Here is a 25,949-nt window from a genome sequence, read left to right as displayed (position 1 = left end):
AATATCATAACTAATCCTTTATTGTATTATATTTTGGAAGTATTAAGCAAAATCCTTGAAAGATTTCTAATAACTAAAACAATATTATCGTCTAAGGTAGTCCACAAAATTGAAAATGAGACATTTTGGGCATAGAGAATCTCTACTAAAATTGCCTGTATATGAAACTTAACTTACAACTTGATTGGCAAATAATCAAATATAGCAAATTCCAGAAATGCCTAAACACACTTAGTTCTATCAAACTGTACAAACCAAAACATAATATTCCAATAACATGGCAGAAAGATTAAACTGATACTAAGTTTTACACATCAAAATAATCATCAGAAAATTTACTCTTGATCCACTTAAAGCTGTTGCGAAATGTTGATTTCAGCTTACCCTCCATGGCATACATGTTATAGGATGCCACTCTCTTCTTCCTCTTTACCTCCGGGTTTCCGGACCCTCCGAACTCATCTCCGTTGTTGCTCGGGCCGTTGAATGTGTAAGCTCTAGGACCATCTTCGAATGCATAGTTGGCTTTTACATAGGAAGAGTATTCCGGCATTGATTTGCTCTTCTCCATCACCAAAAAGTTGCTCTGATCTCTTAAGGATGGGAATGAGTAGTTCCCCCCAACTTCACAGATGTATATATAGACCACAAAACACCAAAACAAAAGCCACTGTATATGAGGAAAAAGTAAGGGGAAAGAAAAAAGATATAGTGGGTTACGCGTGGGTTTAATGAAATGAAATTATTGGTAGATCAAAAGATTATAATCTAATGAACATATGGTTAATACAGGTGGGTAAGAAACACGTGGGGCTGATGTTGTATATGATGGGAGACCACAGATTGCATTTTCACACAATAAAATGCTTTAGCTTTAATGACGTGAATACCTTATCTTATGCAAAGTAGAGTAAAGCAATTTCTAAACTCGTCAACACATGCGTATGTGTTGCAACAAAGTAGGGGAGATGACAACCGATAACAGAAACAAAAAAACAGGCGCAGAAATTAGAGTGACGAGGATCCCTACTCCCCGAAACTGAAAGTAGTCACTGCCTTGGCGCCTTTGGGGAGGGGGTAGAATTAAGGGGTAATTTACTAAGTTAATCACCATGACATGAAAACATAAATGATGGTAAAGAAACCAAATTACCAGATATTAGACAAAGGGTAAGCAAAAGTCAAAATATGAAGCATAAACAGTGTTAGAGGCCAACTGGCTAACCATCATTATAGAGGCGGAAAGGAAAGTAGTGGTAGGGGACACAACAGATTGAAGCAGCAGGCTGATTAAAGCCCCACAAGCCACTCTTATAAATATGGTTTTGTGGACCCATTTATTTAGTGTATACTTTTTAATTCATGATGAAGTTGAAAAATATTGTTGTTTTCTTTATGGTTGTTGCTTTGTGGGCCTAAAATAAGGCCGATCTTAAGCAATTATCAGCATTTGAGCCAATGAAAAATGTTGATGTTTGATTTGTATTATCAAAATAATTGTCTACTTTCTGTGTGATGGAAGTTGATGTTAATCTAAGGTGAGTATGAAGTGAGAAATGGATGATTAGTTAGGAATATTCTAAGAAAACAGATCAGAATATCTGATTCCATGATAGTAGAATAGATATGGTGAACATATATATGAGATGGTAAATCAACTAAGCTAAGAAAGGGAAAAGCGGATGAAGTGGAAACAGAACAAGTATATCAAACAATAGGTAGAGGAATGTACTCACATGTACTCACTGACTGGAGAAATTATCAGCACCATTTACAGCATCATCAGTGACGATACTTCCATTCTTGGCCATGAGTACTCTGTATATGCTCTTTGAACATTTTGCGCCTAGTTTTTTCCCATCTTCTAGAGGTAGATCTTCGAGTAACAATTCCTTCTCAGGTACCTAAAATTTCAATTTTAGAAAGGGGGAGGAACAACCAAATATTATGATCCACTTTCATGCATTTAATAATTAGCATTTAACAGCAAGACAGATCAACCAAGTTTTTCTTCAGAAACATAAGAGCTCAGACTATAAATTCAGATGGATAACTACAATAATTTAGGATAGTTGATTTCTGGTCTTGAACACAATATAGCCCAAATAGGTATGACAGAGTTTTGTTCATGTCATGAATTAGTGGTTCTAATGTAGGTCGCTTTCAGGAGAAACTAATACAAAGGCCTCATACCCTACACAAAGAGGAAAGAAATAAAAGCTTTTCTGGGCAGTAATTGGTTGATGAACCGAAAGCACTGAGGGAAATTGGATACGAATAGTTGTCTCAACAAAAAAGGTACTATCCCAATGCTACAAAGCCTTAACTACAGCCCTACAGGCTCTCTAGTAGCCTTTTAAGGGCATTTAAAAGGTGTTAAACAGTAACGCTACACTATAGTTTTCTAAAACAAGGAATTAAATACATATTCTTCTCAAAAGCAACTAAGCAAGGAAGGAATTAGAACAATTTGCCTCAAGACACTTCACAAATTATCAAAAGAAAAGGATAGTGGTAAGCCCTGGTGACACTGGAAACAGTAAGTACCTTTAATTTTAAAAGAAAACAAGCTGATATACATGGGTCAATCTCAGAATACACATAACAGCAAGACCAAAATCACAATAATAACAGAGGAAGGCAACTGATGTCAACAAGATTGGGAAAGGCTAGGGAATGTATGCAATTGGTGGCAACTAAATCCAGATGAACCCTGAGACATTATTTGCCAGAAACGAACGATAAAACCCTAATCACAAATGGAAAAGAAAATACTCCTAGTAATCAAACCATTCTAAATGTGACAGGGAAAGTAGAGAAGAGCATTACAATGAACTTGTAGGAATAGATAAGAATGCCACTGTTTATGGAGCAAAGTGTTGACACAATGGTAGTTCCAAAACCGCCTATATCTACACTGACGAATCAGAAAGTATCCTTTATCAATGGTATCAACTATCAAGCATTAATTCTAAAAATAGTCTACCTGATCACATCCCTTTGATCTCCCAGGCTATAATCAACTAAAGTGAAGTGCAGAGGATGTAAAGAAGTTTACTGGCACATTTTAATCCTTTGAAAAGATAAGGTAGCTAATGTTGCATAATCAGAAGGTCAACAGTAGGTATCAAGAAGTTCATAAACTAGGAATTGCACAAATAAGAATTGCCATAGCAGATGCATAACCCAAAAGGTAGAATGCAAATTACGTGACAATACTGAACAAGAGCTAGACTTTCAATTTTCAACAGGTAAAATAAATACTCAACAGGAGCTTACATTGCTTTGCAAAAGTTTATGGCCCCTCCTTAAATTGAGAACTTATCTAAATACAGGAAGCTGACCCCAATGAAAAAAGCGAAATTTAGAGAAGTTAAATCAATTCAGTAATATTGTTCAGCAAATTGATCAATCTCTAAATGATCACAAAGCAGCAGCATATCAGATTTCTAATTTCTCTCTTTCACATTGATTAACACTATATTTGGATATAGAGAAATGGAGGGAAAGGAAGAGAAGAGAAAAGGAAGGATGTAACATTTTTTATTTGGATATCTAATGCAATGAGGAAGGGGAGGGAATTGGAAAAATCCACTGTCCTACCCCTTTTAATAAACCAAATTTCTCCACTGTTAGAGAGATTTGGAAGGAAATTGGAAGCTCACCTTCTCCCTCCCCTCACCTCCTTTTCCCTTCCCTCTTTTTCCTTCCTCTCCCTTTCCCTTCGCTATTGTTAGCCAAACATAGTGTAAATGAAGCAAAAATCTGGTCTACTTGCATAAAATGCAATGTTAAACTATCAGCTATTTCTATACAACAGCCTATATACTAATACTAAATGGGGTGGTGGCGTAGATCCCCAACTCTTGAAAGCTGATAGCTTGTAAAACTGGTAGGAAATGATTTCACACATCATAAAAGAGCAAAAGTACCATCCCAAACAAATTTAGTAAATGGAAAAACCAGGAAGCCAGAACATGAAAGAAAGGCTTACAGTTTTAGTTGGATCCATGTAGACTTGCAAGAGAGACTTCATAGTAGGATACTTCTTCCCTATAGTGATAGCATGTCGAGGTTGCACTTTTGGGATTGAAACCAGTGCCTTTAACCTGGAAACCGAAATATAGGGGAGCATTATTAAAATTATTGTGGGAAGATGACTGAGTCCATTTCCATGAGCAGATCTTGTTCATAAGCTAAGTAAAAAATGACACAATCACAAAAACTCAGCGATGGGACTAACCATATAATAAAGTAAATAACAAAGAGTAAAAAAGGGGTTTCGATGCAACTCTTAATAACTTTTGATAAATGTTATCGCTGCGAGGGAGACTAAAAGTAAAGTTAACAGAAAAGGGACTAGAACCAACTCAATGAGTCACAAAGAACTCCAGAGCAGTGTCAAGAGAGCATGACTATTGCTTCATAAAAAAAACACGATGATGTACACCTACAAAAAAGATCATATACTTCTTTTTCCAATTATCAACTTAGTGACAAGATAAGAATAGGCTACATCAGGCCGTTACAGTTTACACAAATTCAGTCACTCAATCCTGATGCTCAGAGAGGACAAGGTGACGAATATCAGCTTTAGGTGGACGATAAAGAGTATTCGATATGTTAGTAAGGCTTTTGCTTGGTGCAGCATCCACAAGGTTGATAGGAGCCATGCTAACAAGGCACATCTACTTGCAACCATGAAAAATGATAGTTTAGTGTCTTTTAATCGTTTGGTCTTGTATGTTTAAGCTCATGTCCAAAAAAATAGAAAAAAAAAAAACTTAATGACAAGATTCATTATACTTCTTATCATACTAAACATACAGAATACATTATTATATGAAAGATATATAGAAAGTTCGGCAACACATACCTTCTCTTCATTAGATTAAAAAATCAACATAGCGTGGCCATGCATAAGTAATAAAATGAGTTAGACTAGTATAACTGATTTTGTAAAAGTAGATTGTTGAATAATTGCTTCATTAATTTATTATAATTATCATTAGACAATTTACTCAACTAGAAACTTATTTGAGGTTAATGATATAGGAAATAAGAAGCTATTGTATAAAAAAATTAGCCAGGCTATGCTTATTAATCTAAAAGTATAAGATATCTAAAGTGTCCATGTCCTAAAAAAGGAAACGACATTTTTTCATCCCCGGATCAAACCAGTAAAAAGGACCTACATTAAGAAAACCTCAAAATTTTGGCCAATAATTTATAAAACTTCAGGAGAAAGAGGTAGAAACCTCACCATGTACTTGTGATTAGTGCATGCAAGGAGTCTCAACGGCCCAATTTGAAGGGATCTTCTTTTGATAAAATTCATCCAAGTGTCTAATTGTCCGTTATAGGAAATGCCAATAAACCCGAGTACCTGACTCCTCTACTATTCTGTTTAAGTGCCAAGGCATCACCTATTAGATTGATAAAGGGGTTGACAGATGGTGAGGAAATGGAGACTAGGCATGAAATTTTGTTACAAGGGTGAAAATAGTCTTGCAGAGATAACATATGGAAATTGCCTTTTGAGAGGTCTTGCACTATTTACAGTAACACAATCTAGGGAGTTGAGAGCTACTCCTCTCGTCTCTTGTAGTATGCACCATATTCTTTTTTGGGATTTCTCCAAGAGAATGCTCCATTCGATTGTGCTATAGACTGGAAATGATTGCAATAGAAAACCCAGAAACAGGGGAAAGCTTGGATATTTTGATTAATATTTGAAGATAACGGCTACAAGGGAAAATAAGCTAAAACTGATTTCTTGAGGAATACTACAGCTACACTACTGCTACACTACTGCTACACTACTTACTAATTTCTCCAAAAATATACCCTTCACCGTTACATTGTTATCCCTTATATACCAAGCCCCTTACCCATACAAGGTACTCTAGTCATTAAGATTTTTGTCATGTAATACAAAAGTGGCTTTCACCACAGAGAAACCAATTGCCACACTACATAGTGTTTCATAGAACCTTCTTGGCATCTTCCTGCTACATGCTGCTGCTGCTATTGATCTTGTGACTCTTGTCCCTTGGCCTTGTGTTTGTGCCTTCGTTCATAAACCCGAATTGGCTGTTGGTATGGTTTGACCCGATTCATAGCATTACTCCCCTACCGGACATTCACCTTGTCCTCAAGGTGGAAAGATGGAAACCTGAGGTTGATCATATCATAGTCCTCCCATGTTGCCTCAAAATCAGGTAGCTCGCGTCATTTAAGCAACACCTCAGTGCACGACTTGCCCCTTTCTTCCTTCTATCGCACCCCCAGAACTTCCTCTGTCTCCACTATGAGCTCCAAGTCAACAGTGAGCTGAATTGGAATGGTGGGATTTACTGGTGCATCCTCTGCTGCCTTCTTCAGTTGCGACACATGAAATACCGGGTGTACCTTGCTATCATCCGGCAGTTTTAGGCGGTAAGCCACCTTCCCAATTCGTTGTAGGACTTCAAAGGGCCAGTAGAAGCGCGTTGCCAACTTCTCATATGGACTTTGTTGAAGAACTTCAAAGGGCCTGTAGAAGCGCGTTGCCAACTTCTCATATACGTTTGGCAATGGATTGCTGCCTATAAGGCTACAGTTTAAGAAACACCCAGTCCCCTATCTCAAATTCCACCTCTCTTCTCCTACCATCTGCATTCTCCTTCATCAATAGTTGCGCTAGGTTGATGTGCATTTTCAATTCATCCAAGATCAAGTCTCTCTCCATCAATCCCTCCTCCAAACTCTTCACCACTGTCAAACCTTCCTTCATCTTCCAATTTTTGGGTAGATCTCTCCCATACACAACTTTAAAAGGGCCATCTTAGTTGTGGTGTGGGGTGAAGTGTTGTAGGAGTATTCGGCCCATGGAAGCCAATGTGCCCAAGATTTGGGTTGGCTAGCAACGAAGCACCGGAGATAGGTTTTTACACACTTATTAACCACCTCCGTTTGGCCATCCGTTTGAGGATGGTAAGCGATGCTACGCTTGAGATGTGTGCCTTGTAATCGGAACAACTCTCTCCAAAAGTGACTCATGAACACCTTATCTTGATCGGAGACTATCGACGATGGAAACCCGCGCAATCGGACAATCTCCCTTACAAAAACATCTGAAACTTTCAATGCATTAAGGGTATGCTTTAACCCCAAGAAGTGGCTGTATTTCGATAGCCGGTCCACTAATACCAAGATTATATTCACCCCCATAGAGACGTAGTCCCAAACCACTTCCAGCACTGATAGTGGCTGCAACGGAACCCGTTGTGATGCCTTGCTTCGTTGCCACACTTCACAAAGTCAAACATATTCCCCCACCATCTTTAGCATACCCGACCAAAACCAATCTGCTGCCAGCCGTGGTAAGTTTTAACTTCACCATCGTGACCAACCATAGGGGTATCATGGTACTCCGTGAGTAGTATTGAAATGAATCTTGAATTCTTTGGCACGACCATTTGACCCTTATAAACTACTCAGCCTTCAGCCGGGAGAATCCTTTGCAATTACTCGGACCATTTAACTTCTGCTTAAGTTCTTCCAGCCACAAATCCTAGGCTATCTCCTCTTCAAACTCGGCCTGGTCCACTATTTGGACTGCACTCCCTTCTTTCCTTGAAAGGGCGTCCGCCACTTTATTGAAAGGCCCGGGCTTATATTAGATCTCAAAGTCCAAGACCATCAACTTTCTCATCCATTTTTGATACTCACTCCCTACCTCTTTTAGTTGTGTCAAAAATCTCAAGCTTTGTTCATCGGTATGAATTACAAAATGCCTTCCAAGAAGGTAGTGTCTCCATTTCCATCACCGCTAAACTAATAGTCATCAACTCCTTCTCATAAATGGATTTTACTTGATTTCTAACCCCATGCTAAATAAGCCATTGGTTTGCCTTGTTGCATCATTCCCGCCCCTAGCCCATACCCGGATGCATCGGTTTCGATCACAAATTCTAATTAAAAATTCGGCATGGCCAATACGGGAGCGGAAGTCATGGCAGCCTTGAGGGCTTTGAAGGCTTAGGCTGCCTCTAAGCCCCACCTGAAATTGCCTTTCTTCAATTGAGTTGTAAAAGGTCCAGCAAATTAGGCATAATGAGCCGCAAATTTCCGATAGTAACCAGTGAGGCCCAAGAAAACTCGCAGCTCCCTCAAATTTTGGGGTTCCTCCCACTCTACAATGGCTTTCACCTTCTCCATATCCATGGCTACCCCCTTCTCCGAAATTATGTGCCCCAAATACGCTACTTCCTTCCTCCCAAACTCACACATCTTCCAATTAGCATACAAACTATTCGTAGCTAATTTTTCTAGCACCAATCTCACATGCTCCTTGTGTTCTTCCACGTCCTTACTATACACAAGTATGTCCTCAAAAAACACCAAAACAAACTTCCTCAAACAAGGTTTAAAAATCTCGTTCATAAGCGATTGGAAGGTTGCTGGTGCATTTGTCAATAAGAAGGGCATTACAAGAAATTCGTAATGTTACTCGTGAGTGTGAAATGTCGTCTTGTGGACATTTTCGATTTCACCCTTATTTGATGGTAACCGGACTTCAAGTCCAATTTTGAGAACCATTTAGCCCAGTGCAACTCATCAAGTAAAATTCATCTATGACCGGAATTGGGAATTTATCCGACATGGTTTCTTTGTTCAATGCCCTATAATCAACACAAAACCTCCGACTTCCATCCTTCTTCTTCACAAGAATCACCGGGCTAGAGAAGGGACTCGTAGAGAGCCGAATTATTCCGGCTTGAAGCATCTCTTGAAATAACTTCTCTATCTCATCCTTTTGAATTTAAGGGTAGCGATACGGTCTCACACTAACTGAGTCACTTCCCCCTTTCAAAATAATCGAATGCTCATGATAGCGTTGGGGAGGCAAACCCACCAGGATCTCAAACACCTTACCTTTGCCAGGAACGATGGTGGTTGTTGTTCCCTTGCTACCTCTGTTTTATCATCCTCCATATTGCTCAATTCCACCAGAATTCCCCTGCTTCTCCTACATAAATTCCTGACCATGGCTTTTTGCGAGATTTGGGTCTTCTGTAGTGACGGGTCGCCAATGAGTGTCACCGAATGCCATCAACTCGAAACTTCATTATGTGTCTTCCAATTCCTTGTCACAGCCCCCAACTTCTCCAACCACTGCACACCGAGTATTAAATCGCCGTTTCCCAACTTAAGAGGTAGAAAATCCTCAATGATCGAGACTCCACCATTTAATTGCACCTATACCTTCTTGCAAACTATACTTCCTTTCATTGTTTCTCAAATTCCTAGGGCCACCGAAATTTCCCCTCTTTTTGACACCGAAATCGCCGCTTCCGCCACTAATTGCAACGCGAAGAAGTTGTGAGTAGCTTCGGGGTCAATCATCACCACCGCCGTTCTAACCCCTAGCTCTTCCTTCAATTTCATAGTCTTTGAATTAGAAATTCCGATGACTGAGCACAAGGACACCTTGACTTCCGCATCATCCACCGTATCCTCCTCCACTTTTAGCGTTTCTTCCTCTTCCGTAACCATAAGGACGCTCATTTCTTTCCTTTTACATCGGTGACCTACACTCCACTTTTCATCACACCTAAAACAAAGATTTTTCGCACTCCTCTCCTGCAATTCAGCCTGTGTGAGCCGTCGGGTATAGGTGGTGCTCTTACTTTGCGAATTACCAGATGGGTTTGCCATGTTCACTGAGACTCTGGTAGTTTGGTCCAAGATTTACTTGCCCAATATGATGAGGTACCCCATATGTTTGCACTAACCCAGGTCCACCAGAAGTGAGGTATGAGTTTTGGGCCAGCCCAAACTTCGACACCCCTTGACCCATCTTCTTGAATTCACAAACCCGATTTTTTTCTTCAATCTGACCCGCCAACTCCATTGCACCTTCCAGATTAAACGAATTCAACATCCTCAACTCGGTTTTAATTTCCCCCTTAGCCCATTAATGAACTGGCCAACATAAGGGTTTCGAGTATGCCTTCCAACGAGCTGCCAGCTCTATTTACCTCCTCCTATACTCCTCCACCGTTCCGTCTTGCACCACTGCGAGCCATTACTCATATAATGACCCCTCGTAAGAAGTTCGAAATTCATACGGTAGCCTTTCCTTACGTACCGGTCGCCGCATTCTTCATCTCCTCCATGAACTTGTTTTGTTCTCTCTCCAATTGCGGCTTGCTTCTCATGGGTTTCCCAAAATCGGTTGATTCGGGCCTCCAACTGGTGGTGGTGTTGGCCATAGCCTCCTCCGACTGCTTCCTCTCCGTTTCCAAGGCTTGAGCCACAACAGCCTGAACCACCCTTCCGATGGTTGCTTCTTGTGAGTCGAACTTCCCATTTATGTCAGCTATTTGTGTTACTAGACCTGTGAGCTTTTCCTCCACCGTGACTGCTCTGATACCAAGTTGCTATAGACTGGAAAATCAGATTCAATGATTGCAATAGAAAACCCAAAAACAGGGGAAAGCTTGGATATTTTGATTAATATTTGAAGATTACGGCTACAAGGGAAAATAAGCTAAAGCTGATTTCTTGAGGAATGCTACAGCTACACTACTTACTAATTTCTCCAAAAATATACCCTTCACTGTTACATTGCTATCCCTTATATACCAAGCCCCTTACCCATATAAGGTACTCTAGTCATTAAGATTTTTGTCATGTAATGCAAAAGTGGCTTTCACCATAGAGAAACCTATTGCCACAATACATAGTGGATCATTAAAACTTTTTGGCATCTTCCTGCTACAAGCTGCTGCTGCTACTGATCAAATCCTTTGGCCTTGTGTTTGTGCCTTCATTCATAAACCCGAATTGGTTGTTGGTGTGGTTCGACCCGATTCATAGCAGATTGGTGGTCATGTGGTAACATTACTTATCACTAATACCACTCAGCCAAATTACTTATTTCTCATAAAATCAAACCCAGCAAAGCAATATACCTATTTACAGGTGGAACTGTAGAACATTTGCACTTGCATCATGTTTCTAGAGCAGATATAAAGGTTGAAGAAAGAGATTTAAATTGATAATACTAGAATCACAGAAAAATAAAGGATAGAATATCAAATTTCAAGTGGCCTGATTATCTCCCAACTAGTTAAACTAAAATATCAATTTTATCTTCAGAATACCCTCTGTACTCTCTACTCTTCCTCATACATTGTATCTCTGATTCTCCTTACCATATAACCAACCGTCCTGCTCAAGATACTACTAACAGAATAACATTGGATTACCTAAATGCTCCTTCTCTTAGGTTGGTTCATTAAAACTTACTGACTGGAGGTAGGCCATCAGCAGCTGAACAGAAAACAATGATAGATATTTGTGTAATGAGCCACAATGCAGGCTACATAAACATGTGTGTACCAGAAATACTAACCACGAATCCTTCTTTATAGCGCTTCTGTACAGACAATCCTTGGTCACATTACATCCATTGGCATTCACAGACAAGTGTGTCAGCTTCTTGCTGCCGGAAAAAGCAAAATACTTTAGGCACCTCACCTAAATGTTAACTAAAGATAAAATGATGTCTAAAATTTATATTCTAGCAGTAACATATGCAGTAAAAAGAGCATGTAAAGCAGAAAGGGTAAATATGTAAAACGCAGTGATAAAAAAAATGCTTAGATAGTAACTGCTTAATGCCAGTTCACTAGAAATGTTTTTTTTAGGGTTACAGCTTAGAAGTTGTAGTTTAGTGGATTGTAGGGCACGTGCCAGTTGATGCTAGGACCACTAAATTCTTCATATTCATTTAGCAAAAGGCGCTCAAGTTTTTAGCTACACCATACATTGGAGCATTAGAGTATCTACAGATCTGAAACATTGATTACATCGGTGCAATTTCAAGGTCAAATTCACTTTAAATTTGATTAATGCATGGATGGTGAAGTATATGTTCGTGCCTGTCCTGGAGATTTGACCATTGTTGATTGGAAATGAATTTTAAAAAGAAACAGTTAATTACAGCATTACTTTTGGAACTTGTATATGTTTGATAGTTGTGTTGATTATTGTCCAACAATTTTTTTTTATCAATGACTAAAGAAGATAAAATTTCTACTTATAATTATCACGAAATAATTCCCCTAGATCAATAACCAATATCAATAAAAAGAGATTACACATTTCAAACAACAGAAAAGCTCATGATTGAAGAACAATTCCACTTTTTAAAGTACTTTTATAATTCTTATTCAACAAATAAATGGTGAAATTCATTTTGAAGTGAAATCAGATTACTACAACAATTTTTGTAATATTTAGTTGCAAACTACCCTTTCTGTCGTTTCAGATAACAAAGCATGTGATGGGTCCAACAACTTCACTTTACTCACATTCAGTCATACACATTAGGGTTTAACAATTACGAATGCATAAGCTTCCTTTTTCCTGGTCAAATCATTAAAATCATGAAGCGCTTCAATTTATTTCTCTCTTATTTTACATACTCCTATTTCCGAAAATTTGATTCCCTTAGCCGTTAAAAACTGGTGATAATTTTTTTTTAAAAAGAATGAAAGCAGAACAGTATACCTAAGCATGATTCTCATGTGGATTGCATTGCATGTATGATACGTTTTGAAAAATAAATATAAAGAGTTACCGAGAATGGCACTTGGCAAGGTTGATTGTCAACCCAACAACATGTTCAGCTACTTCAGCCTCATCAACACATTGTCTTATATGAACATTGGAGAACTGAGTAGTCAACTTGGCAAACAGCTGTGCAGAAAGCATTCAGTCAATTCAGCAATTTTAACAAGCAATAATAAGCAAAATTTGAAGTATTGGATGAGCCAAACTGAAATTATTTAGAGATTAGAATTTGCCAATATGTCTTGCCTTTTCCACAGGTGGACGTATCCAGTCACTAGCAACCTTTTGTTGTTTATACTTCTGTTGCTCCCTGCAAAGATAACAAACCCCCAGCAAGTTATGGATTTTATTTCTCAATAAAGCCAGGACAGTTGAGAAAACTTGAAAAATGAATACATAGCAGGAAGAAGATGCGGAATATACTTGAATAAGAGAAACTAATCAAGTAACACGACAACATTTACCCAAACATCTTCCCCGAAATGCAAAATAAAGAAAGAGTGAGAATACGAGACTACGAGTATGTGCAAAGCATTACAAGGTTCTCTAGGGTGTATGCTTGTAGGCTCAAATAAATAAGTGGACAACTTTAATGAATACAAGATTATCTCCTATTCTCCTAGACTTTACCTTAATCACACTTTCCTTTTTGTTTGTTTTCCAGCACGTGAAATTTGTATATCATCACAGTGGAGCAGACTTTTAGATAACAATTTACACTTCGCCTTGCTTAATATGCTCAGCATTCAACCTCGACTTAATTCTTCTAACACATCTTCCCTGTCTTATTCAACCATCATGGTTCCAAATGTTGTATAAAGTATAAAGGTATTTGAATTTGACAAGGGAGAAGGGAATATGAGGACAGGTAAAAGTAGACCTGGTTATTGGGCGGTCAGGTCAGGGTTGGTAGTGATCTGGTCAAAGATCACATTTTATAGGGCAATGCGGGTTGTGGGTCAATAGCGGGTCAATAATGGGGGGGCCAGTAAACTATGAATTAAAGAGAATATAAACCAAAGCCAAAATCATGTATATATGAATACGAAAATACCCATGTAATTTTTTCTTACATTATCTTTCTTTATCTTATAAAATTGGGCAAATATTTTGACCCTGTATTGACCTTACCCAATAAAAGGACTGTCCATTAAGGGCCCTCTAACCTTGGCCTTGACCCTATTATCATTGGGCAACCCTACCCCATAACCAGGTCTAGGTAAAAGAAAACAAGCGTGGGGCATCAGCCTCACTCTGGAGGCCAGCAAATCACATCTGAACAGCATCAAAGGAAGACAGACATTAAGATTGGAGAGGGGGGGTCACAACTTACAAGACTCTACCATAGAGAATCCTGGATTACCTAAGGCCGTGATTAATATATTTTGCATATTTACTGAAGCCTTAAAAAAAGAAAAAAAAAATCTTCTCATGTGCCACTACACTAACAAAAATAAAACTAACGGAATTTCATGCATAAAATCAAGGAGGCACAAGATCCATCAAATAAGATGAGGGAAATACTTGCAATTGTCTCACCTTTTATTGATAAAAGACATCAACCTATTTGTAAGGCAGCAGATTGTGTAAGATGGATAATGCTTTCGCACAGAAGCAATATGATCCATAAGAGATCCATCATTAGCACATTTACAAAATTCCTCAGCATCACCATATATGAGCAATATATATTGAACATCAATTTTTACCGTAGCATGCTGCAGACAAACAGTTACCAACATTCAATCAGTTTCAAGCTATTCCCCAGGAATTGGATATATAATCTGTCATCAGAACTGATATACAAGTAAAGGACATGATAACCTTCTCTTATTGCTATACAAATCAGCTCACATTTGTCATTCAAGAACAAAAGAGAGTTAGATAGAATTGGAAGAAAAAGCTACAGATTTCTCATTCAAACATAAGGAACCGTTGGACAAGGACAAAAAAATCTTCAGCTGAACATCAAATGAACTACTCAGAAAAATTTAAACATAATGATTGATAGTAGAGTTTTCGTTAATAATATTCCTGTGCCAAAAACCTGAAGAGGACAAAGCATCCATGTAACGTAAGGTAGCCAAATATACAAGTCACCACAGACTCTAAATAATACAACAGTGCCTCAATGAGACTTCTGTCATTGTAATAAAGAGGATGTCCTCCATGCCTTATCCAAAACGAAAATTTTGAATACTTAGTCATCCACTGCAGAAAAACATACAATAGGTTCCAGCTGTACTGTCTGTACAAACAATGGATCAAAATCCAGTGATTGAAATACTACAGTAATGAAACATGTACCAGAAGACAAGCAAATGTCAAGTATTCCTTTAAACAGCTTAACTGCTTAAGCAATAAAAGATAACAAGAGGGACTATAAGTTTAGTAACAAGACTTGAAGAAGCTTTGAACAGGAAAGACATCCAAGAAACTATATCAAGATCAAAGGTTCATGCTTTACAAATTACAATCTTGAACAAGAGATTGGAAGATAATGAAATCAACAAATATCATCAAGCATCTCTCTCCATTAATCTCTGAATAACTTTTAAATCTGCTATAGACCAACTATTTGAAGATAAAAACTAAGAGAAGAGGATGATATTGCCATCAGATTGTCAAACATTTGAGTGGCTTGATACATTCCCAAAAATAATAAACTAAAGCAAAGTAAAGTCTCTATAGTTTACTGATGATTTTCAACCTTGATCTATAGATAGACAACTCAGATTTTCTCTCATCTAACTAACTCTCTAATTCTTCCCCATGATACCCCTAATCGATTTAGAACAGTCCCCATATTGCCACCTTAAGGCCATTTCACCACAGAAACCTCCTTGACAAATAATCTGTAAGAACAATAGACCATTAAGGATGAGACAACAGCTGAGAACACAAAGATTGGAAGAACAGTTAGAAATTGTGACCCCTTTAAGTAAATAAAGGTCTTTAAAGTCACCAGTATACTGTTATAGACCTGGTGTCTACCACCACTGAGCCAACAAGGAACACAGTAGCACACTAGCACTAGAGGACAAAAGCAATTAAGAAAGCACTAAGGAGAGGGGGAGCATGGGACTGATTCCTGATTCTGTATGGCAGCAGTAGAGGACAGGAACAATTAATATTAGGTTAATGTTTTGTAATGTGGCTTTAGTATATAAAGTGTAGTAGTGAAGGCAGTAGGACATTATGTGAATTGTGAGGAAATATGTTAAGAGAATGGTAACCTCAAGTTACTACTCTTACTAGGAGAGTGATAACCTAAAGTTATCAAGAGAATAATAGCCTAAAGCAACCTATCACTTTTGTATCCAAAATTCTGCCATTATCAATCAAAGACTCAAACTTTAATCTTTAAATTTCTGGTTCAATAGAACTTATAATCTGAAAATCCTAGTCTATTACATATTCATACATCTAAGAAGTACCCATCATCCCTTTTCAAGTAAATTATCCAGAAAACAGCAGAAATAAGAATCTCCCAAAGACGGTTCTTAACATTACTCATATTCAGAGCCCTAAATCATTCTACAAAAACAATAACGCAAAAAATTAAAGAAGACTAGTGGGATAGTGCATCAAAGATAAACCAGATTTACTCAATCAAAAAAATGAAAAGAAAGGACCTTAAAACATAAGAAGTATAAGGAACAGGTTCATAAGGGAAAAGAGTCAGTCAACTTGCATCTTCAAATTAACTTTCATCAACATAAACTATCAACAAGTTATAGTTCCATTTACCTGAGAAATGTCTTTGGGAGTCTCTATTCTCAAAACAATTGATTTTTCAAAGGGATTTGCAAAAATTTCAGACCTGAGATCTTTCTGGCTAAACATGGTTAGCAGTGGTCCTGTATTCAAGAAAAGTATCAGTAAGACTAGTTAAGAAGTTAAATTTTTTTTACATAATTCAATGATGAAGTTTAGCAGGTATATACGAGTATACCCTTACCGAGCCTACCTCCAACTGAACCTGACAGAACCTTTGGATCAATCACAGCCACAATGTCTTTCTCACTGAACTTATGTTTCTCTAACTTCTTCCTCTCTTTTGCCAACTGTTTCTGTTTTGCAGTTTCATCCTTCAATTCCGCTTTACGCGACCTCTCTTGCTGCGTTATGAAAAAACTCAGTAAGCTCTAGTCTTAACATGATCTGTTACATGAAATCAATAAAACATAAGACTGACCTCCTTCATGAGCCTTTTTTCCTCAGATAATTTCTTTCTATTTTCAGCCTGATTAACTTTGTTCTGTTTCTTCTCTGTATTAGCATCACCTCCACTTTCCGGCTTATGAATTGCACCTCCTTTTTCCAGTCTGACAATTTTTTTTTCACAATCATGATTCTGAGAATACACCAGACTTGCATTAGCACATGATACACGTAAACATTTAGTATTCGGTAGAGCATCAAAATGCGGATATAAAAATATTATTAAGTCACAATTCATCAGTCACCTAAAGCTAGAGATATGCATCCAACTTCCAAAAGTTTTAAATGTACAACTCAAATCTGAGCTAAAAATTACCTAATGTGCTCTCCAATAGTTTTATCACTTTAGTGCGCCTTGAGCTTATTTATACATTATATTGCCATTATAAAGCATAAAAAATGAGTGTAAATGAACTTAGTGCCTTATGTTTAAAGACTAACACTAGACTCTAGACAACAGTAGAACATAACACCAAACAGCTTTTGGACCTTCATTACTTCAAAAATACGAAAGGATCCTATCAACAACCTATACATCCATTGCAATTGATATTGACAAACTAAACATGTTAAAAGAATCAAATCATAAGCATGACTTCACTTAACCCTGAAACTAACTGAAGACTTGAGGTCATGCAATCCCACAAATTCAGAATTCCAACTGCCTACCAACTCAACCTAGGATGACATTACTAACACATAAAGCCTCCTAATCCATAGTCAACTTATGACGTCCACACAACCAGATCCCTTCTCACTATCATTGATAGCATGAAAGGTCAATTCCAATTTGTTCCAAGTAGCAAGCAACTTTAGTTGAAATGGTAAGCAAAGGCATAGATATGAAGGAAGAACTTGGCAAAGTGTTCTTCAAAAAAGCCAACCTCCCCCCTTCAAATAAATAATGAGAGTGTAGAAGGCAAAAAGACACAGACCGCATGGAGTGTGCAAGGCTGCAAGCTATATCACATTGTAACAGTAACATCTTGATATTGATTAGGAGGAGCAGAGAACATATTAATAGAAAAACCAAGAGGGCTGTAGAGAGATCAAAAGGCAACAAGAAAGTCATATTAATCTTACTTCACTAGGTTGTATATGATTTCTATGGTCATATGTCTTCGTGGACTTCAAGTTCCCTGAGAAAAGAGATTGTCAACGTTATGCAACATATATACCCTTACCTTGCGAAAATATCTTAAGATAATTCACCAACTTACCAAGATGGCATGTGGATTGAAAATTTGAACAACTATCCAAGGGCTCCACATTGAAAGTAGCAGTAATCCTTTCCTTCTCCTGACAGTTCTCCTTTGCTACAACTTTAGGTCTCTTTTTCAAGTTCTGTTCCACATCTGTAGCTGCTCTTCCATTTTCCATTGAACTTCTTTTTCCTAGGCCTTTCCCCTCCACATGAACATTGGGTTCCCCTCCCTTGTGAAGACAAACGTTTGAATCCATGTCTAACCAACTATCAAAATCAATCTCACGCTCCAACACAGCGTATTTAGGGCTTCTTACCAGGTCCTTTCCTGAATCAGAACCTGCACATGCTCCTATGTTCTTCACACAAGTCCCCTTTTCCAGGCCTCCATCATCATCAGGTATCGACTCATCACCTGAAATTTGCAAGATCAATACAAGAAATCGCAGTCACATGGAAAACAAGTAAACATATGAATACCACAAAAAAAGCACAGATGCAAACATATCCGGTGGCCATAATAGTATTAGTATAAAAACAATATGGCTTTGTGACACTTACTAATAATCAAGTACACTTAATTATTAAACTAAAATTTTTAAGAAAATCAGGTGGCAGCGATCTTTGGTTGTACCTTGTGTATTTATTCAACATATTCTCGGTCCTCGGGTCGAACTATTAAAGTCTAAGAGAGAACTCTTATGAGTAAGTTAAAATCAATGATTATTAATTTATCATACAAATGATCATCACAAATTTTGACATGATAACACAAAAGAATGGGCATCAAAATATGGTCTTAGAAAAACAAATTTTCACACGATAACACAAAAGAACGAGTAACGAAAGGGTAAGGAACTCAGGTATTCAGGTTTACAAGGCGCAAGGTGGCCGAAGTGATGCACCTTCTTGGACTGCACTACAAGTTTTGACTGGGGTGAGATATTTCTCGGCAGGACTGTTGTCTATAGAAAGGTTCAACTGAAAGCACACCCATTCCTAATCTATCATGTAAATGAAGAATATTGAGCTATTCATAACCTTAAATGAGCAACAAGGATGCACAAAGGCTTTTACCACAAAAATACCATGTGGGAGCTTCAAGTACAGACCTGTGTTTTGAGGGAAACGGCCAAGTAGCAATAGTATTCAACTACTCCTAAATCACAGTTTAAAGTAGCTAAATTGGACAAAGATCAAGAAAATACTAAGGGTGAAAACATAAGGGATAATCGATAACGATCAAGAGACCAAAACTTAAGTCACTGCAACCCACAATTGCAACATGAACCAAACCCTAAGCCCTAAACAGAACAGAACAAAACTATTAAATCCAAGGTAACTTTATCAGCACTTACAAAACAATGTTCTTCATTTCTTAACATAATCTATAATTAGGAACATTAAACTAGCTTTGATTCAAACAACCCCACTACAGAAGAATGCAAACTAATAAAAAAAACCTAGCCTCATTTTAAGCACAATTTTGGTTTTAAAAACTAATCAACAAAAAAAAATAATCAAGCAGAATGTCTCAAAATCATTTTTAATGACAACCAATTATAGTATAATCGCATAAATTGCAAAAGGGCATCCCTAAAAATGGAAAAGGGCAATCAATTAAGCATTAATCCACTAAACCCATTATAGTCGAGAAGCAAAATAACAAAACAAAAGTAAATTCAAAGACACAAAAAAAAACAAAACCCCTAAATTAAAGGAAAACAATAAAATTAAACAAAATTGTGACCTGATGAAGAATTAGCGAGAAGAGGAGGATGAGCGAGTTTGGAAAGTGGGGTTACGGGAACAAACGGAGATGATGATTTCTGGAATTTGGTCGTCGTCGGAGTTGGGCTGTCTTCGACAAGATCGACGAAATTAGGGGGGTTAGTGGTTGTGTTGAGTGGTTTGGAAACTGGAGTTTTGGCGTTGCCATCGTCGTCATCGTCGGAGTCAATGAGTTCGATTACTGGTGCAGGTGCCATCTTTGATCTTTGATCATACTCCGTAATACACGGTACATTTAGCTCTGAAAATTTACAATGTTTTATTCATTTGTTGAATTTCTTACTTCTTAAGGAGTACCTCAAAAGTCTAAGACTTGAATCTTTCACTGTTACTCCCACCTGCTATGCCCATGAAATGATAAAATACAACTATACAAGTGTTAAAACGTTCATTGATTCGAGGGGGTATGCATTACCAAAATTTACGAATAACAGCAAAATTCAATAACCCTTCTCAATTAAGGGCAAACTGAAACATATACACTTTCAATTTATTTATTTTATTCTTTATTGCATCCTTTAAAAAAAACATTGACAAAAATAAAGGTACTCCTCCATATTTGTTATTTTGAATTTTGAATTTTGAATTTGACAAATAATGTCCACGTTATTTGCTTAGTGCAAAGGAGCATAATCAATTGTGATATATGTACTCTATCAATATTTGCAACTTTCATTTCGGTTTGCTTTGCAAATGAAAAATAAGAAAATAAACATGCTGCAACAAAAAATCATAAATGCAATGTTTTATATGAAGTTAGTTTTTTCATTATCGTTTTTTTTAATTGATTACTTTGACGAGTGAGGAACCAAAGATGCTTACACGATAATCACATCGAGTAAAAAGCATAATATATTACTACATACATGATCACACACCAACTGAACCGTAACTAATAATATCAGAGATGATGGATCATGGATGATTGACCTTACCCACATGGAATGGGGCTTTGGAGAAAACAAGGCTCATACAGTATTAAGAAACGGGGGAGTATACAGAATTCAAGAGATTCAAATTATCAAATCCTAGTGTCAGATTACTTTGAGCATGCTATGAGCTTATGACTCGAGACATCTCCAATAAATCATAGACATACATAAACTGGTAAAGCAGAGAAAATTGCCCCAAATTGGATTCTACCACTAGAAACTCAACCATATGAAATTCTATTAAACACGAACAAAGACATCCGTCAAATCCACTTCATACGAAGTATTCAACTATACAAGGGAATGCTAGAAGGGCATCCTACATTAATACACAAAACTTCCAAGGCAGGTGAGCAGTTTGCAAATTTAATATTTTTGACCAAATGCATATCAGCTGGTCCTCACTTTCCCCTGCAAAGATAAACAAACAAAGCACTATTATTACAAAAAGGGGACGATAAAAAGATATGAAGTATAACAGAAAACTCAGAGAAGCACAAATGACAAGGAGATGGTCAAAAAAAATATTGAACTTACGTATTCATCATCAGAGTGATATTGTCTCCTTTCAGAAGGATCCTCCCTAAAAAAAGGCAACAATGACAAGTTGTTGGACTCAAGATCAAGGAGTGACAGATACAGAAATCATAGGATACACAGAAAATTTTACCAAGTGATTTTCTGGTCTTCTTTTTGACGTTAACCTCTTCTGCATCGTCTAAAACCAAATTCATGTACTCATCAAATCCCTGAAGAAGAGATCATGGATCAGTATATATCAGTACACAAGAGAGCTGACAAAGAATCAGAGATGGATATCAGCAGCAAATATTGAAAAGTGCAATACAAAAACTTTTGAGGTGAAAAAATATTTCTGCTCAGAGTAGTTAAGAGGATCAGCACAAGTAAACCACAACCCAAAGGCTTAGAGTAAATATACTGAATACCAAGGCCAGCAACTATCTCAGTGATCTCACATTCTCACCCCCTCCAAAATAAACCAAGGGAAGCATAATGAGTTGGTTTACCTTTAACCTTCTGATATAGTAGGCAACTAGGCATATTCCAACAAATTCTTAAAAAGGCAACTTGACTAGGGATGCAGGTTTAAATTGATAGAAAGGATACTGACTAAATATCAGTGGTTTTTACAAAAAATTAGCAACAGTTTACAAGTTGCTCAGCTATTAACTTGACAGGTCTTAAAGACGAAAAATCATTTTAAAGGGCACACAGAATTAATTATGTGACAAATTACCTTAAGAATCCATGGGGAATGTTAAAATAGCAGAAAGGTACACTGAATATTAAATCGAACCCATGGGGAATATTGATGAAAAGGGCGAGAATCCACAGATGCCTGAGTGCGTATATCATTGGGAAACACACTATCATTTTCAAGGCGAGTTTTAACAAGTATAATGAAATATATTACAGATAGACACCCCAGTACAAAAAGAGGGCTAAGGCCAAAAGCATCCTGCAAAACTAAACTCTACTCCTTATTCCTAATATACAATAGCAGAGAGAGAGGGGGGGGGGGGGGGAGGATCCTCAATATTCCAGTGCTCCCTTTCATTTCCAAAAGCACCACCATCGATTGCCAACCGAAAGAAGCCTCAAACAGCACAATAATTTAACCATCCTCCATATATTTCCAATATTATTTATACATATACACACTGCCTCATTTCCCAACTGAGAGCTGTGGTTAGAAACTTCTCTTTAATGATAATGATACTGTGTATTTGATACTAGTCACAACCAAAGGAATTTAAGATTTAACATAAATATACCAGACCTCCTATAAATATACCAGACCTCCTAAATCCTCTTTGCTTTTATAAATGAACGAACCACTGTTGTTATCTACTTATCTCTGACGATGACAATACCTTAAGCTCACCAAAAGTTCAACAATGAACCAAAGTGCTCCCTACTTGGAGAAAACACCCAAGATAGCTCAAAATATAAGCCTACACAATGAAAATTGATATCTTTATCGGGCCTATCTTAAACCATATCTCCCAAAAGTTTCCAACATAAATTTATTTGGCTTCACAAAATAGCGGATCATGACATGCAACAAATACATGAATCTTACTGTTACTTCATCAAAATTGGTCCTAGTACTACCTAAGTATGTCCCTCATTTTCACTGCATGAGTTATATTTATCCATTAGTCAAAAGCCCTTTGATATTATATCAGGCAACCAAAAAGAGCTATATTAGGTAAGCATCCATATGTTATATTTCACAAGAAGGTAAAACAGTAAAAAAAATTAATAATAAACAAAATAATATTTATAAAAAAATAAAGTTAAAGTTATAGATAGCACATCTACTATACACACTAATACACTATAACGACTTATACTTCGAGACAATACAAGTTTCTAACGTTGATAAACAAGAATTGTTTAGGGCAATTTTGTAAATAAAATGCATAGATATTGACGCTTTTAAAATTAAAAATTATTCTTTGTACTTTGTACAGCTAGCCACTAACTCTTGAATTTGACGGTGTGAGAGGAGCTTCAATGGAGCTAAGCAAAAGCTCATAAATAACTTCAGTGGCCACTACTTCACGTCTCATGACTTCACGAACATATTCATTGGAGAAGGGAAACCTCAACTACCCTTAAGGGTTAACCATACCCTTTATTTCTCCCTTTAATCTTAGGGTTTTCGTTTAATTTCGACAGCAAAGCAGCCGAAAATGGTGGTTGCCGACTGTGAGTGATGAAGGAGATGAAGATGATAGAAGGATCGGAGGAAGTAGATGAAGAAGATGAAGGTACAATGGGTGAAGGAAGGAGGAAGAAGATGATGACAATGGATGAGAAGTTAACGGTGTTACCTATGATTCTATGAATTACAAAACTAGCCTTCATTATATGCCAGAATTTACAAAGATACTCCTTGATAAACACCAAATGTTTATCATTGTGAGTAACTATAATTTCCCTCTTATACTACATATATTGTTAGGGAGCCACTAAATGTACAGTGATGAAACTATCGAAGAGGAAACCAATTGCTTTGTCACCTAAATTAGTAGGTTGAGGTTTTGTTCCATCCACTTTACACATGACTATATATTCCCAGAACTACCTGTTTATCAATCTCCTGCCTCCATTAGCTGCAAAACTCTAATGTATCTACAAAACCATGGGTTAAATGTCTTCCTCAATCTCCCCAACCCTGTTCCACACCCACCTTAGCCTTACACTTTCCCACAACCCCACTGAGCCATTCTTTACCCGTCTATGAAACTACTAATCACCATCCTTTTTGGCTCGCCGCCATAGCCATCACAAAAGGCCCATAAGCAGAGGTTGGATCATTGAACTACCCTGCTTATGTTTTAACCACAAATAGCGCATTGGCAGTGAAGACACAACACTAATAGAAAAAAAGTGAAACCAAAACAAAACAGCACACCAACAAGAATATCGAAGCATAAGGAAATAGAGGCGACGACGAGCCCTAAGAGTCTAAGACCATCAACAACAAAAACCCTAAAGTTTTGTAACTAAATTACTCAGGACAAACGCTTACAATGATACGGCCTTCAATCCTAGCATCCTTCTGCTCAAACAGCCAAATCTGGATACGAGCTTTCTGCATCCAAAACAAACAATTAACTCAAATACTTGTATAAAGCAATTAACAAAAGATAAAAATATGATATAAAAAAATGGTATAACAATGAAATTGGGACTTACGCTTTGAAGAAACCTGAAAATCAGGTTCTGAAAGATTCGAAAGTTGGCGAAAAAAATAGCGAATCATGGGGGAAAAAAAGGAGAAACAATTAGATGATTTATTAGACTAGAAAAATACGGAGTAAGAAGAAAATGTATGAAAATGGAAGTGAACTTACGATAGGCTGGGTCATAATCCTCTGAACTTTGGTGCTCGCCATTGTTGCTGCTTAGAAATTGAAATTTGCTGCAGATTTGCGAAAATTGATTTTGCTGCTAAAACCCTAATTAGCGAATTTGAGAAAGAAGACGACGAAGAAGAAAACCCTGCTATAGAGTGGTGAGTTGAGTTGATATAATCATATAATTTAAACCTCTGAATCTCGAATATTCGACCCGATACGGAACCTAATATGAAACAGACCCGAACCCGTTTGTATCTAAACTAATAAATCCGATTACCAAACTGACTCAAAAACCATCTTTCGTTGATCAAGTGACAGAGTTGTGCAAGTAATATTTTGGGATAATATAGGGTAAAGCCGAGTAATAAAACTTATGAATAGTTCAAAATTATGCCATTTACAGTAACCAAAACGTTTGAAATAATGAGAGCTTGTAATATAGTAAGGATGAATTGGTTGTGAATTGATGTTCTTCGATTTAAAATTAATTATTTTCGACGTATATCTTTCGCACTTTATCGTATATTCATATACGGATATGACCCAAATAAACAAACAATAAATAGATAGGTAAAGTTCTCATCACTAAACTCGTTTAATCAATTGAAAACTGAGCACTTCAAGTTTTGAACACGCATAACACAAACTTAATTGGATATAATCTATGCTAATCCAAAATATAGGTGGCCACAAGGCTTGTTGTAGATGCCATGAGCTGACTTTAGACCTTATTTTGAGCTAAAAATGATGAACCAAATCAATATGAAACTCCAAATGACCTAAACATGAGTAATTGAGACTAAAATCGAGCTCAACAAATTAGAAAGTTTACCTTTTACCCAACCCGAAAGTAAAATAGACTATAATTGTTCAAGCCAACCTCAATTGACATCAATCAAACCAAAATTCAATTTGATATAGAAAATGGCACAGATTGGGTCGTGATTTATAAACACAAATATGAGCAACATATTTACAAGGAGTAGTAATTTTGACAATTTAAAGAGAAGATACCCTTAGTCCCTTATTGGTCATTTCATTGTCAAACTCGTCATGATAGGGCTTTGATGTGACTCATAATGTATATAAGAAATGTATCATAGCTGTGAATATAACCACAAATAATCAGCCATTAAATAACTTCATATATGATGTATCATTTACTATTAACGATTTAAATATACTCGTAATTTGTCACAACAAACCCAATAAAACATTTTATCGTGTCAACCGATTGATCAAATTTAACAAGTACTTCGTATGCCTTATTATCTTTTT

At 37.1% G+C, this 25,949-nt stretch overlaps 2 protein-coding genes across 6 annotated transcripts; both read right to left on the bottom strand.

Moving 5' to 3' along the window:
- LOC110695223 (crossover junction endonuclease EME1B-like) lies at window positions 1-20,290 on the bottom strand. Of its 5 annotated transcripts, XM_021872453.1 has the most exons (14): window positions 19,806-20,285; window positions 18,373-18,470; window positions 18,072-18,285; window positions 17,935-17,990; window positions 16,826-16,984; window positions 16,589-16,748; window positions 16,378-16,487; window positions 14,167-14,345; window positions 12,874-12,937; window positions 12,635-12,753; window positions 11,405-11,494; window positions 3,995-4,109; window positions 1,737-1,904; window positions 1-670 (listed from the first exon to the last, which is right to left on the bottom strand). In XM_021872453.1, exons 1-13 carry the CDS (start codon window positions 20,041-20,043, stop codon window positions 1,743-1,745), a joined length of 1,764 nt encoding a protein of 587 aa, XP_021728145.1. In that variant the 5' UTR covers window positions 20,044-20,285; the 3' UTR covers window positions 1-670; window positions 1,737-1,742. The 5 variants fall into 5 exon arrangements, with proteins under 5 accessions (XP_021728145.1, XP_021728142.1, XP_021728143.1 ...); XM_021872450.1 differs by having other exon boundaries at window positions 18,072-18,470; XM_021872451.1 differs by having other exon boundaries at window positions 1-624; window positions 18,072-18,470; window positions 19,806-20,284.
- Window positions 20,291-20,840: 550 nt separating this feature from the next.
- Window positions 20,841-24,853, bottom strand: LOC110695222 (small nuclear ribonucleoprotein E-like). Its single transcript, XM_021872449.1, has 6 exons — window positions 24,666-24,853; window positions 24,508-24,534; window positions 24,341-24,403; window positions 21,449-21,527; window positions 21,316-21,361; window positions 20,841-21,189 (listed from the first exon to the last, which is right to left on the bottom strand). The coding sequence occupies exons 1-6, from the start codon at window positions 24,705-24,707 to the stop codon at window positions 21,180-21,182; spliced, it is 267 nt and encodes an 88-aa protein (XP_021728141.1). The 5' UTR covers window positions 24,708-24,853; the 3' UTR covers window positions 20,841-21,179.
- Between the last annotated feature and the right edge of the window lie 1,096 nt (window positions 24,854-25,949).

Source organism: Chenopodium quinoa, unplaced genomic scaffold, assembly GCF_001683475.1.
Source record: "Chenopodium quinoa cultivar QQ74 unplaced genomic scaffold, ASM168347v1, whole genome shotgun sequence".
Lineage (NCBI taxonomy): Eukaryota > Viridiplantae > Streptophyta > Magnoliopsida > Caryophyllales > Amaranthaceae > Chenopodium > Chenopodium quinoa.
Note: the sequence above shows the minus strand (reverse complement) of the source record. Positions and strands in the feature narration are given on the sequence as shown.

Coding starts and splice junctions, on each gene's coding strand:
- LOC110695223 (XM_021872450.1), bottom strand. CDS start 20,043: ATGGCACCTGCACCAGTAATCGAACTCATTGACTCCGACGATGACGAC. Junction 16,985..17,934: donor ATCATATACAACCTAGTGAA/GTAAGATTAATA, acceptor GTGTATTCTCAG/AATCATGATTGTGAAAAAAA. Junction 1,905..3,994: donor ACATGGATCCAACTAAAACT/GTAAGCCTTTCT, acceptor TTGAAATTTTAG/GTACCTGAGAAGGAATTGTT.
- LOC110695222 (XM_021872449.1), bottom strand. CDS start 24,707: ATGGCGAGCACCAAAGTTCAGAGGATTATGACCCAGCCTATC. Junction 24,535..24,665: donor GGATTATGACCCAGCCTATC/GTAAGTTCACTT, acceptor CGAATCTTTCAG/AACCTGATTTTCAGGTTTCT. Junction 24,404..24,507: donor TTTTCAGGTTTCTTCAAAGC/GTAAGTCCCAAT, acceptor TTTTGGATGCAG/AAAGCTCGTATCCAGATTTG.